The sequence below is a fragment of the Melanerpes formicivorus genome, unplaced genomic scaffold (assembly GCF_026170545.1).
Source record: "Melanerpes formicivorus ecotype bairdi unplaced genomic scaffold, bMelFor1.0.p_v2 SCAF_41, whole genome shotgun sequence".
NCBI classification, from domain to species: Eukaryota; Metazoa; Chordata; class Aves; order Piciformes; family Picidae; genus Melanerpes; species Melanerpes formicivorus.
In genome coordinates this window covers 3567108-3587089 of record NW_027142393.1, presented here as the reverse complement: position 1 = coordinate 3587089, position 19982 = coordinate 3567108, and the positions used below count along the sequence as shown (strand labels likewise).

General features: G+C 40.1%; 1 protein-coding gene and 1 long non-coding RNA gene across 9 annotated transcripts in view; one reads left to right on the top strand and one right to left on the bottom strand.

The window, feature by feature from the left end:
* The window catches only part of LOC137451305 (uncharacterized), a 68357-nt gene extending 53222 nt beyond the window's left edge, over positions 1-15135 (bottom strand). For 4 of the 5 annotated variants that reach the window (XR_010989773.1, XR_010989769.1, XR_010989770.1 and 1 more), the window contains exon 1: positions 15047-15135. This is a non-coding gene — a long non-coding RNA (uncharacterized lncRNA). The remainder of the gene's footprint in view (positions 1-15046) is intronic. The other variant, XR_010989772.1, reaches the window with a different exon arrangement.
* Positions 1-19982, top strand: part of ARHGAP15 (Rho GTPase activating protein 15) — a 391371-nt gene that overhangs the window by 236581 nt on the left and 134808 nt on the right. For all 4 annotated transcript variants that reach the window (XM_068158707.1, XM_068158705.1, XM_068158706.1 and 1 more), the window contains one exon: positions 1699-1797. In XM_068158707.1, the coding sequence (XP_068014808.1) occupies positions 1699-1797 (99 nt within the window). The remainder of the gene's footprint in view (positions 1-1698; positions 1798-19982) is intronic.

The window sequence follows — 19982 nt, the reverse complement described above, 5'->3', positions numbered from 1 at the left end:
ACCTGGGGCTGTTTAGGCTGGAGAAGAGAAGGCTTAGAGGTGATCTGGTCAATGTTTACAAACACATTAAGGGTAGGTATTGAGAAGATGGAGCCAGTCTCTTTTCAATGGTAGTCAGTGGTAGGACAAGGCACAACAGGTACAAACTGAAATACAAGAAGTTCTGCCTCAACATGGGGAAAAACTTTTTTACTTTGAGGGTGATGGAGCACCAGAATGAGCTGCCCAGATATGAGACTCAAAACCAACCTCGATGCACTCCTGTATTACCTGTCTTAAGTGAACCTTAAGAGGACAGAGTCTCAAACTGTGCCAGGGGAGGTTTAGGCTAGATGTTAGGAAGAAGTGCTTCATAGAAAGAGTGATTGCCAATTGGAATGGGCTGCCCAGGGAGGTGTTGGAGTCACCATTACTGGAGGAAGAGATTGGATGGGGTGCTTGGTGCCACAGTTTAGTTGATTAATGTTGGATGATAGGTTGGACTCGATGATCTCAAAGGTCTCTTCCAACCTGGTTAATTCTATTCTATTCTATTCTGTTTTGGCAGGAGGGTTGGACTAGATGGTCTCTAGGAGTGTCTTCCAACCCTTACCATTCTGTGAAATATCCAGTGTCTTGTGAGCTGTAAAGGAAAGCAGAAGCTCCTTCTAAGTGAGCAGGGCTTGTTGGGTTTGCTGTGCAGAGCTGTCTGTACAAAAATTTCTGGAGCCTCTAAGCCCATTTCTAAAATGCAGTGCCCTGTTGAAATTCTATATGGAGACTGTCTCTTCAGATAAATTATGATAGCACACTTCTATTGTTTGAGCATTTAACTGGCTCCTATTGAGTAGTTTCTCTCCTCTATTTGATTCATTTTGATTCTAGCTGACAACATCCCCATTACTGATTGCTCTTTTCATAATTTCTCAGATGTATAGAGTGGAAATGAGGTGGAGGAGGCTAATTAGTAGTCTGAAGAGTTATAGAAATATGTTTTAAGATCAATATCCAAAGTTAATCAAAACTTTAAAATCATAGCAAACAAAAGGCAGCATTAGCTGGTGAAATGATTATTCATCAAGGAAGCAACACAAATAAACTTGGTGTAAGATTAAATCCTCCTTAAAGGCATCTAGTGCCTTCTATTTTTTTATACAGGTAACTTGATGATAAAAATCCCACGCCTCTTGTCAAGGTGAGATGAAACTGTGCTAAGTCCTAATGATACAAACTAATGAAAACCTTGCACCCCTACAGCACTCTATGGCAAGAGTAAAAGTATATGCAGGGAAGAGACAGGCTACCCAACAGCATGACTTTCATGGCTGGACTGACAGTTTATATCATGTAGGATTTTGTATTCAACACAATGTGGAGATGTATCTCCAGAATGGCCTCCACTTTGTTATGACAGATTCAAGCAAACTCCAGATACCTTCAAGCCATAGAAAGGTCATGGTCAAGGTGTAAATTGCCATCGAGGTTTGAACCCAGGAAGGGTTACCCAAGTGCTATGAGCAGCAGATACTGAGAGATTTGGTTTTGTGGTGGCAGAAGTTAATGACCGCTAGGACTCAAAAAAGATTTGTTCCCAACTTTGTCCATCTTTGATAGCTGAGGCTTTAATTAATATATGAGCTCAGAAGAGAGAAAAATTCCAGTACTAATAATATAACTTAATGTATTTTCCTCCTTTTTATTTTTTTTCCCCAAATGTAGATCAAATTTTTGGCTCCCATTTGCACTTGGTTTGTGAGCATGAAAAGTCTACAGTCCCCCAGTTTGTGCAACTGTGTATAAAAGCTGTTGAAAGAAGAGGTGAGTACCTTAATATTTAATTATTTGTTTTTTCTCTATTAGTAATCAAAACTTTAGCCTTCTAACCCTGCTTGAATTGCCAGGGTAGAGAGGGAGCTCGGTTTGTAATGCAGTCATGAACTGAACTGTGTCTCGGTCTGTATCTTCATTTCCTTTATAAGATAAGACACTAATAGAACCTCTTCAGGATGATTATTCCTTATGCTTTGTTTGACAAGTTGTTGTTTTAGTCTTTCTCTGGGCAAGCAAATGCTATGCATCCATAAAATGTCAGTAACTTCCATCCTGCAGTCTCTGGCGAGTGCAGAGCCAACACTTATTTTCCAAAGTCCTGAATTGTATTAAACTAAAATAAGCGTTCTAAGCGTGGCCATGTTTTTATTTGCTTTTTAATGCTTGCAGGTGTCTAATTTTTTGCAGCTATTTTTAAAAAGCCAGAATTCTGCAAAGGATATTGGAATGAGTATTCATCCTCATTAAAAGTTTTGATTAAGAAGGAGTTTCACAGTGTAAAAAAGATGCGTTTAACACGGCTGCCTGCCTGCCTGCCTTTCTGCAGAGTGTATCTTCTCTCATTGAAGGTCATTTTCTTTGGAAGGTACATGCGGTAGATGCAGAATCTTAAAATGTATTGTATAAAAATGTGAGGCTTCATCACCATCTGTTACAAGTTTACAACTTGTTCCAGGGATCTGGGGAAACATATATCTTGCAAAAGATAGAAAATTTATTTTCAGAGGAAGGCTGGGTGAACCCATTGTCGCTGCCATGTACTGGAGGCTCAGAGCAGGAGAACCAATGAAAAATAAAAAGGCGCTCGGACCGTCGGCCACAAAGGAAAAGGCTGTTTTAATTTCATCATTGTTACCTGGGTTTATAGTGAAAGGTGCAATAAAACCACCCTGGAGTTTCAAACTCTGGGAAATTCATGCTTTAATTATACAGCAAAGAGAGCACTGGGATATTATTACTCCCAGAATGATTGGCAGGAAGTCAGGGAGAGACCAACAAACTGTAGATCGTTCAGTAGGGGGAGATAGTAGCATTGGATTTTGGAGGAAGGCTGGAGGCTGGATAAAGAAAGAGACAAAGAAAGGAGAGAAAAGTGTGAAGTGACTATTAATAGAGGAGGAATTGTGAGGAGAAATTCAGAACGTGAAAAGGAAGGGCAGAGATTAGATTATAGAAATGCCACGCCATGCAGAACATGTCTAATTGACTGTTAGGTTACGATCATAGCACGGGTTCTCCAAAAGATGCACTAGATATTTCATCCATGCTTTGTGGTATCTGACCAGTCCTCCAGCAGAAGCAAGGCCAGAGGTCTCTGCACTGCTGAGCTGTAATGGGAAAATCCAAGAAACCTAATTAGGTGTTTATTGTCCGTGTGATTATCAGAGAAATGCTCGCGGAAGAAAATGAAAATATCATTGTTTCCTCCAAGGAGTTCATCCTTGGGAGGGTTACATTAATATTCTTCAGTTTCCTTCAGACTTGCTGTGACTTGAAGAATCTCTCCCTCTTCGTTACTCTAATGTGTAAACAAAGGCTAATCATGTGGCGTGAGATAAAAATTCCATTTTATGGCTGTACTTATGAGTTTAGATTTGATATGCATTTATAGGTTTTTTTCCTATTATCATTTTCTTGGATTAAGATGCTTGCATTTACTCACATTCTATTTACTCAGAGTGTTGTTTTTACTAAGTTCTGGCATAAACTATCTCAGGACAGCAGTAATTTATGTGAAGCTAAGTCCAATGTTTATGCAAGCTTCTGATGACATTTTATACCGGGGTTGGTATTAGGAAGCAGTATGTGGAGGTGCCAAGTCTCCCGGCATGACTGAGACTCAACAGATCTGAAGCCCTCCTCTTAATGGCCAGATATGCCTCCAGCCAAGATACTCAACTGCAGAGTCATGGGAAATACTTATGTACCAATTATGGGAAAGGCACATTTAATGAAAACTGTATGTTTACTTTCCTAGTCTTAGTAAGATGGCCTAGATACTCCGTACAGCTGGCATATTGGCTGGGGTAGAAAAGCCTTTTTTATTTTTTTCCCCTTTTCCTATTTAGAAAATAGATCATCTACATACTGTAACTGTACCAGAAATGTTACTTGTGTGCTTCGATTAAGAGAAAAGGGGGGGGGGGGGGGGGAATAATCCAACCCTTAGGAGACCAACCTTAAATGTCACTTACAAAACATTCCTACTTTGCTGAATGGTCGTCTTCTGAGCTACCAACTCCTCTGCTTAATTATGACCTACCTATGGATGTTTACATTTGCTTTCCTGATTTTTTTTATATATTTTTTTAAACATTATCACTGTGCACAGAAAGTCTAGCAGCCATCTGAATAAAGCATATTAATTAGTACATTTTCCTGTGTAGATGAGGCTACGTACAATAGCCAACTGTAGTAATATTCTCCCACAGATTAAAAATGTAGAGGGTGTCATTAGCTGTTGGCACCGTTTCCTGTTGAGCTACACTGTTTTAAAATGAATATCTACATTGAAATCAAAGGAATTATTCTGCAATTATTTTGCTTCAACTTTGAGCAGATTTTTGGTCATTTCTCCCCAAGGCTATTGTTTGCTTATTCACCATTTCAGGACAGAGGTGCTTTATAAGGTTTGGCCTAAAAGTCCTCACACCATAATGGATATTTATCTATCTGACAAGGATTCACTTGTTCAAGAGTGAATTCCCTTTCTTTTTTTTTTTTTTTCCCTTCAGCTTCTTTTGTTATTTGTAGCTATTGAAATAGGGCTGGGAATCAGAAGGTCTTTCTACAACCATCTTGAAGAGCTGGGAGTGGAGTTTAATAGAGAAAGGCAATGAAAATGTGCCTGTTCTTGTAAACTTGCAAGGCAATTGTCACATTTAATTTTCATTTTTAAGCAAGCTTAATTTTTTTTTCTTCATTCTTCCTGTAGTAATTATTCATTCATAATTTTTGATGGGCTTCTTGTCTTGGCCTTTAGCTCTGCAGGCTTGTGCCACCAAAATCAGCAGGTTATAGGCAAAATAAGTGTTGCACCCTTGGTGTCTAATCCAATATCCTGAACAGGAAAAAAAACCCAAAACTCCCATGGATATGATGTGGCCTGATGAGGATTGTTCTGAACCATGCAATGATCAGAAACACAGTGGCTACTCAAAACTTTCTTCGTTTTCTCAGGGGCTTGCAGGGAAAGTTTTACATGAATCACTGCTTTTTCCATATAGTCTTTCACACTGTCATCGGTGCCCGCTTTGGATGTACCTCAGGCTTTTCTGGGGCTTTTCAGGGTTGACCTGCCTTTTTCAATCTGTATTCCATGTGCTTTGTTCTCTCCAGAAAGTGTCTGATAGGTAGCCCCAGCACGGAGCTGAGTGGTGCAGCATGGAAAGCTTGGGACGATCCTCCCGCTGTACTCTAACTCACATGCAGTGCACTCCTGCCAAGGGTGGGGCCCATTGCAAGACTTCTGGTGTTTCTAGGCCAGATATTATTTCCAGTCATTTCTTGAGCTGTCTATTTATTTTGCTATCCAAGACCCTTTAAAAGTCCTGACTGAGGTGGGCTTTTTTGCATTTACTTTTTTCTTCAAACGTGTGAAAGGCATGAGCAGAACACATAAAAAACTACAACCAATATCAGCCTGCCTTGTACCTAACCAAAATGCCATCCAGTACTTCCCAAAGTGCTGGTTTATCCTGTGAAAACAGTCTGACGCTAAACTCTTTTCCAGGGATGATCATTTTTCTGTGTGTTTAATGATAAAGTAAATGAACACCCCCAAGCAGTCAGGATCCTAAACCTACTGAGGGTATTCAGGGTGGTTTAGATTTGGTAAAGAAATACAACACTAATGCTCTGGGGAAAGAGAATTTAACTTCCATCTCTCTTTGGAAACGTCCTTCATCCTCTCCCTCCGTTCCCAAAACCAAGTTACTGTTCTCAGAATCAAGCTAAATGACTTGAAAAATGCCACTGCAGGCAGCCAAGCTGGTGATTACAGGTACCATTTCCATTCTGAACTGGACATTGCAGACATTGTTTTCCGTTGCTTTTCTTGGAGCACAGGATGCTCTGACAGGAACGATACACAAAATTACATATTTGATTCAATGCCTAAAAGCCACCCTGGGATCCATAACCTTCCTTAAAGATTTAAGAAAGACCTTTAGTCCACTTCTGAGAAGGTTCTTAGCTTAGAAAACTTTATCTTTCAACTTTACTTCTTAGCAGCTGTTATGTTTTTTTGCTGTCGTTTGTTTGACAGGATCCAGTTATAGGTTCCGATGTCTGTTTAAAGAAACAGGGAGGTTGTTGGCTTTAAAATTCCCTTACTGCTTGTGTGTTCAACATTTTCCCAGGCTTTTCTACATAGTTTGCCAAGGAAAGGGACTGACCTTTTGTAGCAAACACTTTTTCATTTCTAAATGCTCACTTTGATTTTTGTCCCATTTTATGCTCATTCCAAACTGTTTACAACCCACTAAAAATGACTGTGAATTATATGTTTGTGTAATGGATTCCTTTTGTGGTCGGAGTGGAATGTTTACTTTGAACAATTAGTTATCTTTGGGCAGATTATAGTGACCTGGAAAAAAAAAAAAAAAGGATGGCTAAAATTATTATAGTACCTTAACCATTTCCTTTTGTTATCTTCTCTGTTTGTCCAATGTATTATTTACTGGGTTTCATTGCTCTGAGCCCCAGAGAGCAAATCATGTTAAATAAGTACAGTGACAAAGAAATCCCAAAAGCAGAAGGCTTTTGGACTGAGGGGGGGTGGCTGATCCGCAGTGAGAATTCAGAAGTGACCACCAGGCATTAGAGATGGGTGTGCAGTTAAGAAGACACAGTTCTGGAAGAAGTCTTAAACATCAAGATTTCCCAAAGGTGTCCTAAGTTTGACACCCCAAAGCACCTAAAATCAAGACTTGGTTTGGCTTTAATGTCCATTAGCTGTGTTTTGGTTGTGCACATTGTTGCAGACATGCACAGGCACACAGTCTCATGCCACAGAATATGCAGTGTTTAAGGGAGAAAATGTCTTTATGGGCAAAGATAAACTACCTTATGGGATGTAGTAAAGAAATGCAGTCATCTCGATGGAGAGAAATGAAGATAAAAATGGTAGTTTAAACTACCTCACCTCCCGAATGCCATGCTGCCCTGTGACAGAAGGTTATGTCCTTTTCATCAGTTTTATCTCTTAATCTAAAAGCTAAAGTGCAGCTAAAAGCATTTTAAAACCTATTTATAAAAATAAAAAAAAAAAGAAAGAAAGAAGGAAGAAGAAAGTGATATTACCTTCCAAATCATATCACGCTTAAAAGGTAGTCAGTATTCTGGTAGAAAGTTTACATGGAGGAGACTTCACTTATCTCAAGGAGTTCAGCAAAGAGGAAATGAGTTTTAAAAAATATAAAGCCTTGTGAATATATTTCTGTAGCTAAGGAGGAGAAAGAAAACAAAAACCCAAAACAACAAACCCAAACAACTGAGTTTTTAAAAGAATTTAATGGTATCTCGTTTTCTAAGGGAGGAAAACACTGCAAAAGAATGGAAAGAAAAATCCCAAACACCTCTTAAAGCTGCTGACTCCCATACTGGGGTCACTGTCTTGCTGTAGTTAGTAGATTATTGGAGCACAGAGGGGATGCAGAAGGCAAGGCCTGTGCAGCCAAGGCATGTATTAATAGCCACTATATATAACCTCTAGCAGCTTATATCCCTATATGTATTGTAATGCTCCATATTATTAGATTTGCCTTCAACAACTTGCTCCTCGAGGGTGTATTTAGCTTAAGCTTTTTGGTGTTTGGTTCATTTTATTTTATTTTCTTATTATTCTATGCATTTGCTTCTCAAAACCAATTCATTCCCATTCCTGAGGACCTGGAGAAGGCAGAAAGTACAGGGTAGTTTTGCCAGAGTATGCTCACCACCATCTTTGAGCTTCCACTGCAGCATTCCTGGGCTACTTCCCAGCACGATTAGACCAAACCCATCAACGGGTGGCATAAAGGATTTGTTCTGGCAAGTTTTCCTTGAGAAGAAGGCAAACCTCAGGAGACTGACCTATCCTCTGCTGGTTTATATTCCTGTCTGTGTGCAGGATCATTCTCCAACAGCACTTGGCCCCTGCACAACCACTGAAATGTGTTTTATTTGTGTTTTCTCTCTGTTGCATCTTTTCGCATAGTTCTCTACCCTCAGAGCCAAGGAATTGTTCATGAACAGCAGTTTGTTTCCTACAAGCTCATTCAGTCATTTTCAGTACTTATATTCCTCTGGAAAGGTATTTTCCCAACTTTTTTTCTTCTTCTTTCCCTTCTCCCAGGCCTACACATGCTTCCTTGCTCACTCTGATATAATTTCACATGCTGTTTCCAGCAGCTTTAGATTTCAGTACCCTGAAAGTACAGAGATCATATTGCTCTACCAAATGATCTGAGCTCCCAGTTCTGCTAATTTTGTACTGTTCATTCTTTCCCACTTTGGGCTAATCTATTATGCTTGGATCCAGGCACGCACTAAAAGCTAATACTTCCATGAAGAATGTGCAATTTGTACTGTTTAGCTTGTGATGAGATTCCTGAAGGCTTTTATGATTCTATCTTGTTCCAAGGAGGCTTCTGCTCCCCACTTTTATATGTGCTGAATTATTACTATTATTTAAGAAACAAAAAAAACCAGATAAACAAAATAATAGGGGAAAAAACTACACACACACACACACAAACATCCAGCAGTTCAGCAGATAAAGCCCTTTTACCAAGCAGTTCTAGAGGGCTGAAGAAAACTGTTTGCGAGGGCATTGAACTATGTTTACTTTAAAGTGGCCCAGAAGCATAAACTTAAACATGGAGATGAATGCAACATCAAACAACAAAGTTCTGAGAAAAGCCCTTAAAAGTTTGTGATTTAAAATGGTTTGGGCTCTTTTTTTTTTTGTCCCTTTGTTTTTTAAAACAATCTTCTTTTGAGTAGAAATGAAGACTGTCTGAATCGAGTGCAAACATATTGGCATGCTTTCCTCAACCATTTCTGTCTTCAGGCTCAGGCAATCCCACTCTAGCCACCTTTCTTAGAGGAAGAGCCAGTTAATAGCCTTGTGCAAGGTCCAAGTCAGAATTGGCTCTGAAGGGTATTCACTCTGGGGCCTCTGTGTCTGCTAGAAAGCCACATTCTGAGTTAGAAAAAAAATATCAAGAAGTGTCAACAGGAAACATCACGGAAGGGCACAGAAGACAAATTAGGGAAAAGGAGACAAGAGCAGGGAAAGAATAAAAAATAAAAACAGAATATAAGAGAAAAAAAAAAAAAGAATGGCACACACCAAAACAAAGGGAAAAAAGAGTGAAAAAAATAAAAGCCTTGCAATGACAATACACAAAAGAGAATAAATCTATATAGAAACTAAAAATAAAATTGAAAGCAGGGGCTGTAAGTTAGTGAGAAGCAGCAGCCAAGAAAATTGCAGCAGTTGAACCAGTTGCTGTCCTTGTCCTAGTTACCTGATACCTGCTTCATTGATTAATGTGCTCCAGAGAAATGTATCCATTTCTATGGAAAAAAGATACAAGGTGAAAAATGGGGGATTTGTATTTTAAGCCCTGCCAGTAACAACAAGCAGACACTCAGTGTGCACCAGAGTAACATTTACAATGCCTGGGCCAAATTCATGCCTTGTGTAATTTTATTGCTTTTACTGGAATTACACCAGAGATGAGTTTGGCCTTTTGCCTTTTTTCTAGCATTGTATAATATATCTATTAGCAAAGATGTCAAAGGAAAGAGGGCATTTCATCTTCAGAATTTTCCATAAAATCTTTTTCAATAGGCTCAATAAATAAAACAAACCACTTAACCCAGGAAATAAAAAAAAGCACCAAACAACACTTTCTAGATATTAAAATAATGTTAATATTCTTTGTAAATCAAGCAGCTGACATTTGTACATGCTGAAACACAAAAAAAAAGTAGTCCAGAGAAATTTAAAGCCAGCTGACTGTCTCTGTTGCTTACTCTGTGCCAAAGAGAAAATGAAGGTCCTGACATACCCCCTGGTCAGAGTCAGACTCAGGGATGCTCACACATGAGGGTATCCACCTCCTAGCCATGAAGAAAAAAATAAAAGATAAAAAGATAGAGACAAAAATCTTCTCTTTTCCTCCTGAGTAAGCTGAGGCTGTGAGGCACAATGCCCTAGCACGGCACACATGCCATCACAGACAAGGAGCTGGCAAGATTTCTACTGCAAACCCCATTTAGTCAGGCTTCATACTTCAGCCATTAATAGAAGACTTTGGGCCAACACTTGACAAACTGAGTCTTGGCCTAGAGGAGATGTTCACACACACACACATTAAAAAAGATCAATCAATCAACCAATAATTTAAGTCCATTCTGTTACTTTTTTGGAGAAAATGAAAACCCAGGTAGTTTCACCATCCCTGCTGCTTAAAAATAAAGTAATACATAAAGATTTAAAATCAAATTATGAAGGCATAATTCCATAGCCTAGATTAATTGCTTTTCCTTTGGGGGGGGCAAAAAAGAAAGTTGCTACAACTATGATTTTTATATCTCCCCCCCCCAAAAAAAAACCACACAGTTTTACAATGATAAAGGAAAACAGATTAATAAAAAAACCAAAAGTTTTGCTCTCTGTGTGCAACACTATGTTGGGTTTTTTTTTCCTGCCTGCAATTCAAGAGAGCAAATAACTGCAGTTGTATTTTATTACTTCAATTATTTGCTGTAGCAGCTTGTGTTACATCAATGTTCTAACTGTGTAATATGGCAGCCTAATGGGATTGATACCTAAGTGAGAGAAATTGGACCAACAGAAGGCTTCAGGAGTAAGGCAGAGGGCAGCTTAAAAGGGTTTGCACTTCTTTAAGAGAAGATTATTTTTTTTAGCTCATTTTACTCCCCTGAATGTATCAATTCAATATTTTAGCAATCTAGTAACTGAATTGTCCCCAAATTGGCTACTGCCTGAAAACTCCCCCAAGGAATTAAAGCTTTTGAAGATCTCCAGTTGTACGCTCACTTAGCAGACTGTTTTGTTGTAATCAGGATCCTCACGGATCATGGATGTAATTATAGAGCAAACCAACTTCTTTTTGTCTTCACACAGACAAACAATGCTCCCTGGTTTGGGAAGAATGACATATATGCAAACGAGAGCAAAATGTGGCTGTTTGGTTTCATAACGCGACAGAAACCTATCACTCGGATCCTGGGCAGCTCCAGCCAGCCTGATCTAGTTCTCTCTTCGTGCACCTTATTATTTATTTATTTTTTTTCTGGTGTCAGGGGTGATGCATTTCATTCTCAGGAAACAGATATTGCTGTTAGAAACTGCTTTCTCATCTTTATCCTACCTTGGGATGGAAACAGGTTATTTCTTTCTGTAATTCCTGCTGTACTGATACCAGCTTCTGTCTACCAAAACAGATGGAGGCTTCCTTTCAAGGAGCTGAACAGATCTGTTTTGTGGTCAATGGTTGTTCCCTACAGTTAAGGGAAAGCTTCAGTGTTTTGTTAGATCAGGGCCTTAAGCTTCATGTACTTAGAGGAGAATTGTAACTATCTAGATTTTTCTCCCTCAGGATGTAAAAAGAAGAGCTGGATCAGTTGCCCACACTATGGGCCACTTACAGGTAACAGTGAGGCTTCTAAAATGACCATGGACCCCTCCAAACCAAGTGTAAGGTGATGGGTCTTCTCTGAGATCTCTTCAGAAAATAAGAAAGCACTCAAAAGACCAAAAGAGGCTGTTCCATGCCTCTTCCCCCCATCTTTGCAGGAAAAATGTCACCCCAATATTTCAAGATTTGTCAGTTCTGAACTGCCATGGTGCGACGTGACATTGCACACCAAAGGAGCTGCTGGCTTCCCTGTTCCAGCAGTAACCACACAATGGTGCTGGAGGTGCCACAACTTTTTGTTTACTTAGAAATGAAATAATTTTGATGAGTGTATGGTATCAGTTAGCAAGTGTTGAGTTCTTTATGGTGATACTGCTCATGTCGACTTACATGGAAAACAGATCAGCTCAGCAATCTTTAATGAGAAAAGTTTCCTAGTGTACTTGTAGTGATGCCCTGCAGAGCCACCAGAACTCAAAATCTGTCAGCATGCTTGGTAGAAACTTTGTTTCATGGTTCTCTAACTCATATGATTGAGATTAAAGTGAACAAAATCTTGGCACATAGTTTGGCAGTCGAGAAGCATTCCTCTGTGTGTAGATGTGTGTGTGTGAGAGAGAGACAGAGAGAAGGGGAAATTTAGCAGCCACTCATTTGGTGTTAAATTATCAGGTGCTACATATTTTTAATAAACCTTAGGAGAAAGATAAGATACATCCTCTTCTAATGAAAACTGCTTTCACTTAGCCTATAAACTTAGCTATGAACAAGCTGAGCATCTACTCTAACCACTGAAAACAAAATAACTCGAATTCTCCAGCCCAGCTAAAGTATAAACTAGATTTGAATCCCAAGAGGAAGGTGAAAAATGCTGGAAGGGTGCTCCTCAGGCAGTCAGGTTTTCCTGGCAACGTGATCTACTTGAGGATGCCCCTGCTTACTGTAGATGGGGTTGGACTGGATGACCTTTAGAGATCCCTTCCCACCCAGTCCCTTCTGTGAGATTGCCTCTAAAATTCAAACAAACTACTTTGTTTAATGCCCAGTTCTATGACCTGTAGGACCACCCTCACAGCAGTGGCTACTTTCTGGACATAAATAGCATTGATTCAGAGATGAAGCTTTTTGCACAGGGGCACTTCTGCCATCACTGAGCAAAGACAAAATCTTTTTAGATGCTCTGCAAACAGTCATGGCATGTTGATCATCCCTGGATTTTTTTAGGCCAGGCTGTATGTGGCTCCGGGCAGCCTGATCTAGTGGAGGGTGTCCCTGCCCATGGCAAGGGGCTTGGAACCAGATGATCCTTGGGATCCCTTCCAACCCTGACAATTCTGTGATTCTGTATTGATGCTTGAAAAGTATCTCAATTTGCACACTAGAAGCTGCTCACAAAGGTTTCTTTAATTCTATGTATTTCAGTTGTATTTTTGTATTCTGGTATGTCAGACATGAAAAGCACAAAGAGCACAGCTTACAGTAAGAGTTTGTGTTAGAAGCTTTGTGACTCTCTTGGATGTCTATACAGTAGATGTCATTAATAGTTACCAGAATTTTCACCAAAGAAGGAAATTGGATATGGAAAGCACTGTGTGCCAACTTTACTTTTCCAAGCCTTCAGAAATAGCAAAGGGTCTGTGTGAACCCTGGTGAAAGGGATAAGGTTGGATTTCTACCTTCCTTACATCATCCCATGTCACAGTCAGCATTAAGACACAAAGACAATGATTCAAATCAAAGTTCATCCCTTAGCTTCAAAATTTGAAAGAACTATCTTGCATGAAAATATCAAATGATGCTCATAGTTACACATCACCCAAAATTCAGCTAACAGCTATCCAGGGCATTTTATTGTCAACAACTAGTTTTACCTTGTCAGAAGTAAGCAATGTTTTTTGAGATGTGTTGCATGTTTCCAGTATGTTTCACTTATATTCTTTGTATTTCAGTAGGAGGTTGTTTCTTGGGGGTTTATTTTGTGGTTTGGTTGGGGGGTTTTTTGGTCAGATTTCTAAGCTGAAAGCAGTTTGTTCCACGTCAGATTATAGTTGCACAATCTCTTTTCAGGACTTCCTGAGCAATTCATACACAAGTTTTGTGCTATTTTAATGTAGGGTATCGTGGCATGCATGTCAAAACGAACAATGAAAATTAGGGAGATGCTTCAGTCAAAGTAATGAAGTCCGTGCCAGGCTCTTAAGTTTTGGTCCTTATCACTCTTTGTAACCTAGCTCAGGGCTTTTATGGTTTCTGTAGATATTCTGACTAAATTTTTTTGCTGGATGTTGCTTTGGTGGTTCAGATTTAAGGGAGAAGGGAAAAAGCAAATCAACCAAACAACCAAAACTCCAAACTTTGCAGTTACCTGAACCTGTTTGGGGGCAGTAAATGCAGTCTGAATGTCAGGGGAAAAAAGTACTATAGATACCCACATAGTCCTGCAGCTGAGAGGGAAAGGGGAAAAAAGTAGGAAAATTGCCTAATCACAATAGGTTTTGTCATACTTAAGGTTTCTGGGTGGGTTTTTTTCCCACATAGTTCCACTTTATGCCACTGTTCCATGATATAAATATACTTTCACAAGAACAAGGATATTTTTGTTCACTTATTAGACTAGAGGTTTATCACATAAAGGAAGATGTAAGAGCATTCAGTGGGACTCCACCGTTTTGGATCATTACTGCCTCCTTAAATGTCTGAAGTGTACACTGGGAAAGAAGTAGAAGTTGTCCACACATACACATTTACAGACACACCTTTGTATTGTCACATTTATATGTTAGATATGCAGTGCTAAGAATTTAGTAAGTTGGTGTTAGATAGCCATATACACACACTTATCTTCCAAGAGAGCCTCTGAGTTTTCCACACAGGCATGGACTGTGACACCCAAAGGTGTCTGATAGTGTGTGCCTTAGACTGCAGGATCTAAGTTTTAAATGTTTTCTCCCACTTAGAGATAAAAAAACAAATGCAAAGATAGATGCCTACAACACGATATGAATGAGCAAAGACCATTACCAACGGCATGAGAGCCCCAACTCCATTTTTAGAGCGGGGTCCTGCACATTCCTTCTGTTAGAAATCCAGAACCGAGCTGGTCTGGTTTCTAACTGTAAGAAGCAGATCCAGCCTTCTGTGTTATGCAACAAAACAAGTACTGTCAAGTGCCTTGCTGATATTTCCTTAACTGCTGTTGAACTCTTAACAGTTAAACTCTGAGCTCGCATCCGCTCCCCAGCAATGAGCAGGAGCTGTAGGAAGTGCCCACAGATGGTTAGGTAGGACCTGTTCCTGAAGATAAGACAGATAACCTTGAGACATCTGAGCAGATCATAGCTTCAGGCTGTCAGGCAAAAAATGGATCTGCTATAGAGAAGAGAATTGGGCCTGTCTGGCCTCCTCAGCTACCCCTGTAAAGCTAAAGGATGGTGGAAGAAGCAGTCCTGCGACTTTCAATTTCCATCCTAAACATGCCTATTCCATCCTAAATTCCCTATCCCAGTCACTGCCAGTAAAAAAATAAATCAGTCCCTTTGCCAAGGAAAGGCACCACGGTCCAGAAAATGCAAGCTCCTTACCGGTTTTGGCTGAAGATTATGTGTGCCCAAATGTACAGTTCTTCCACTTCCAACTGTTAAAAGTCCAATAAGCAGCAGTACTAGTCAGGATGGGGAGGTGACACTGCTGAGGTCTAATTTAATCTCTCACTATTGTGAAAGACAGGAAAAGATTTGTCCCTACTGTGCACTAAATTCTCTTTAAAACCAGCACTGGGAGTAAGGGATGTTTGGAGAATTGTATCTGTCCCTAAGCTTTTAACCACAGCTCCTGCTGATGTTAGTGGACCTGAATGAAAGTCCTCTCTAGTCCTAAGAGGAGAGTTAGACCCCCCAAAGTGCAATTTCCCTTCATGTTTTGATGTTGCTTAAAAAACACAGGCCTGATGGTGGTGATGATGGATCCCCAAATGAAGCACAGTTCAACCGAAGTGGGAGGATTTAGCAGAATGCATAAATTTCTTGTATGCTACTGTCTGGAGCAGGCAGCTCTTCAGCCAGTTTAGTGAGCATAAGTTACAGCTGGCTTTTGCTGGAATAGTTTATGCTCTTGACCCTCCTCAGTTGTAGAGCCAATGGGGAGTTGTCAGGCTACATGTGTTTTTAAACTTCTTTCAGCTAAATCAGAAATCCAAAAGCAAAATAACGGCTCTCAGCAGTATCATGTGGAGCTGTGACACTCCCTGGAGGGCTGGGGGTCCATAAACCAATGAATGGATTACAATGAGGCATAAATGTAGTATTTTCATCCATGACAGATATAATCTTGAGCCTGTATTTTTCATGTTACTTAACTCTTTCAGAACGTAATGTGTGACAGAAAATGTCTTGTAGTGCACATGGCAGTAAATATCAGTCAAGTGTGCTTTATTGCTGAGCTCTACATGTTTCCAGAAGTTAACAGGCACAGCTGAGATATAAGCAATGGCAATGTTGTATATATTTCTTGAACATACAAAATACCTTGCCTCTCCTCTCCCCTACCCACCACAATATGTCCCCAGCTGTTCTAATCATGTCACAGTGGAAGAGTTTCTCCATCCTGAAATTATAACCTTTATTCAGGCTTTCATACTCCCCAAAATAAACTGCATTATCCACAGAGTCATCACATTCAAATCAGACTACCACTACCCATGTGGCATGGCATGGAATAATAGAAATGGGGGCTAATGGAAGGTGGGGAACTGCCTGCTGGTAGCTGCACCTAGCAGAAAGCACCCAGGGCTAATAGTTCATATCTATTGATTTTCCTACAATGACTCAGACCTGTCTCTCTGAAATTCCCTTCTGTGGCACTTGGTGCCATAGTTTAGTCAGGAGGTCTGTGGTGACAAGTTGGACTTGATGATCTTTGAAGTATCTTCCAACCTTGGTGATTCTGTGATTCTGTGTCAGTCACCGCAGTGTCATATGGCCTTAAAACCAGCAGGTAAGAACTGGAATCACAGAATCACAGAATGGAAGGAGTTGGAAGGGACCTCCAGAGACAAGCAAGTCCAGCTGGGGACACTTAGGGCAGGCCACACAGGAACACATCCAGGTGTATTTGAAAGCTGCACATCTCTGGAGATATGAATCTGATTATATCCCAAGGGGGATGCTGGTGGAGGACTGTCAGCATTTGAAGGTCCCTAGTACTCCTGAAAGACCTTTGGGTCCAGGAGGAAAAACAACCAACCAACCATATATATTATATATATATGTCTTTTATATATATATGTGTGTATGTACATGTATATATGTATGTGTCATGAGGGTGATTAGAGGGCTGGAGCACCTCTCCTATGAGGACAGACTGAGGGAGTTGGGGCTATTCAGTCTGGAGAAGAGAAGGCTCCAAGGAGACCTAATTGTGGCCTTCCAGTATCTGAAGGGGGCCTACAAGAAAGCTGGGGAGGGACTTTTGAGGGTGTCAGGGAGTGATAGGCCTGGGGGGGGTGGAAAAAAAATAGAAATGGGTAGATTCAGCTTGGATGTTAGGAAGAAGTTCTTCCCCATGAGGGTGGTGAGACACTGGCACAGGTTGCCCAGGGAGGAGGTGGAAGCCTCATCCCTGGAGGTTTTTGCAGCCAGGCTGTATGTGGCTGTGAGCAACCTGATGTAGTGTGAGGTGTCCCTGCCCATGACAGGGAGGTTGGAACTAGATGATCCTTGAGGTCCCTTCAAACCCTAACAATTCCAATTCTATGTGTGTGTATATATATATGTAACATAAAAATATATACTTTAGACATATATATTTATGTGGCTCTTTGCCATTTTATCAAGTACTTGACAAAATGGCATAGAGCCATAGAAATTATTTTTGGTTTTAGATAAATTAATGGTTGGTCAGAATGGACCCACGAGCCCATACGTGAGAAGCCGCAACTGCAGGCAAGGAGAGGAAATAAGAGTGGGGAAAGAGACATTAGAAGAGAAAGCAAACACAAAAAAAAAGCCCCAAACATTCCCAAAATGCAACACTAATGTGTTGCAGAGAGAGGGAAGGGCTATTTGCAAAGGTTTGGTGATTTCAGTTATTATACTGTGTTGCATAAAGCAGGACAGTGTTATTTCCTGTCAGACTGCCATTCCTTTCAAGGCAGGGAGCTGATGTATGTGCTTGAGAGCTGCATTTGATAGGGAGATTTTTTTTTTCTCCCCCCCCTTTAGCATAAACCTTGTTGATTTAAAAAGTGAACACAGATGAATCAGGTGGCAAATGTATTCATGTAATCATTTTCATTAATAAGCCGTTATAAATAATAGAGGGAAGGTTTTAAGTGTATAATTCTCTGTAGCACAATTGAGATTTTTCCACATCTTCAGCAGTAAGTTAATTAGAATCACCTGCATTTTCTTGGGCGGACACCAAATGGATTGCAAACAAAAACAGATTAAAATAGCTGTAGCTCATGGCATACAGATGACAAGATGCACAAAGAGGACAATCAGGCACTGAAAACCTCCTCTTTTACAAACAGTTGGGTTGTGCTGTGTGTGTTTGGGGGTTTTTTAAAGGAAATTCAGCTCTTGTGAGTCGCTGCAAAAAGACGTTTGTAAGTGTTTCGCTGAAAGACTAGAATGGCTTTGTTTCTGATCCCATGATGAGTGAAAGAAATGTTTAAGCAAGATCACTTTACAGAGAGATTCAGACTGAAATGTGATGACTGTGATTCAAGCCAAGCCAAAAATTACAGCTCAGAATTAAAGGGGATGGACGTGGCTTGGGAATCCATTTTCCCACATTCCTGAATCTCAATCATCCCAGCCAATGTTTAAAAGAAAATAGAGTGGAAAGCAATGAGGTCACTTTGTTTAGCTGTGAGACATGGGACTATCAGAATGGCAAAAGTATATACTGGAGGTAAGGGCAAAATTACAGTGAGCAAGCTGCATGCTCCGTGGTTTCGTTCACAACGCATCGCTTCAAAGATTACTCTTGTTTCTTGTTACAGGGAGCCCTCTGAGTAAGTCCTGTTGTTCCTGGGGCTTTTAAACCATGAAATTCTTGAGTGGCAAAGACACTGCAACACAACACAGAAGACAATGAAGTCATAGTAAGCTTGATGTAGGCAGTAAGCAGCAGCCCCAGATAGCAATGAACTCTGCTAGCTGAAATTGCACTTGGCTTTGTGCTGTCTCTACCCTTATTTGTTTGTAGAGAACTATCAAAGTAGAAATTCTCCCATCAAGTGACAGAAAACAGATTCAAGTATATTGTCCATCATATTCACTTGTTACTTATTCTCAGTATGTAATGCTCCTACTCAGTGTTGTAATGGCTTCCATCAAACAGGTTCTACAGGGTCTCAAAAACACTAAGATCTGAGTCAAGTTTTTCTCCTTTCATTGCATCTTCAGGTTATTACTGCAAGAAAAAAATACATTTTTTTATTTTAATGTAGGAATGCCCCCCTCATCATCTTGGTATTATTGCAGTCAAACAGAGAATTATTTCTTGTTAGCTAATTTCCTAAAGAGATTCACCAAACCTCGTGTCAGACACCTCCTGGAGAGTCATTTCTTAGCCTGTTAAGAACAAGTGCAAGTTCTCCTCTCCTTTCTTCCCCCTGCAATCTCTGCTTTCACTACATTCTGATGCAGTGTTGGACTTCTACTAATAGCATACTAAAGAAAATCTTGTTTATGCTACCTTGAACTCAGTCTTGCTGGTCATGGGTCCTGGCAGCAGGGCAGAGCTGGTTGTGAGTCCAGTGCCTGCAAATCATGTAAAAAGTACCAACAGAGAGGACATCTCTCCATCTTCTTGTCCATACAAAACAATGAAGCATGTTTCATTTTATTTGGGTTGATGTTAAGCACAGTACTCTCCTGAAGATCCTATCTGCAGCATCTGAAGGGGTTGCAATTTCTGCCCTGCCTCTGTTTGATACTCCTCTTTCTATAATTCCAGGTATCAGGTTAGTCCTCTGCTATGGCAGTGAGCTGAGAGATCATGTTCAGCTAGTCATCCCAAATGACCCTCAGGTCTTTTGTAACCTACATCCAGAGCATTGGATGTATCCCGAGCTTCTCCATATGAAAACTTATTTCACCATGTAAGGTGTCTGTGCAGCTCTCCTGTAACTGAACCTGTCCTCATCAGTATTTAATATCTCCCTGATCTTTGTGTCATCTGTTTACTTTGCCAACAGAGATTTATTTAGGCTTTTTTCTCATTGTCCACATCTCTGATAAAAGTATTAGATAGCACTGGACTGAGTTCCACTCTTGAGAGCCCTGCCAGTTATGACCTTGTTAACTGATATCTCCCATTAACTACTACATTTTGAGGTCTGTCACTGAGCCAGTTTTTAATCCATGTAATATATGCCCTGTTAATTCCATAAAATGCAAGTGCTTTAATCAAAATGTCATGGAAATCCAAACACACTATTTCAACAGCCTTGCCTTTATCAGCCAGACCTGTCAAAAATCCAATCCTATCAAAAAAAAAAGCAACAAGTTT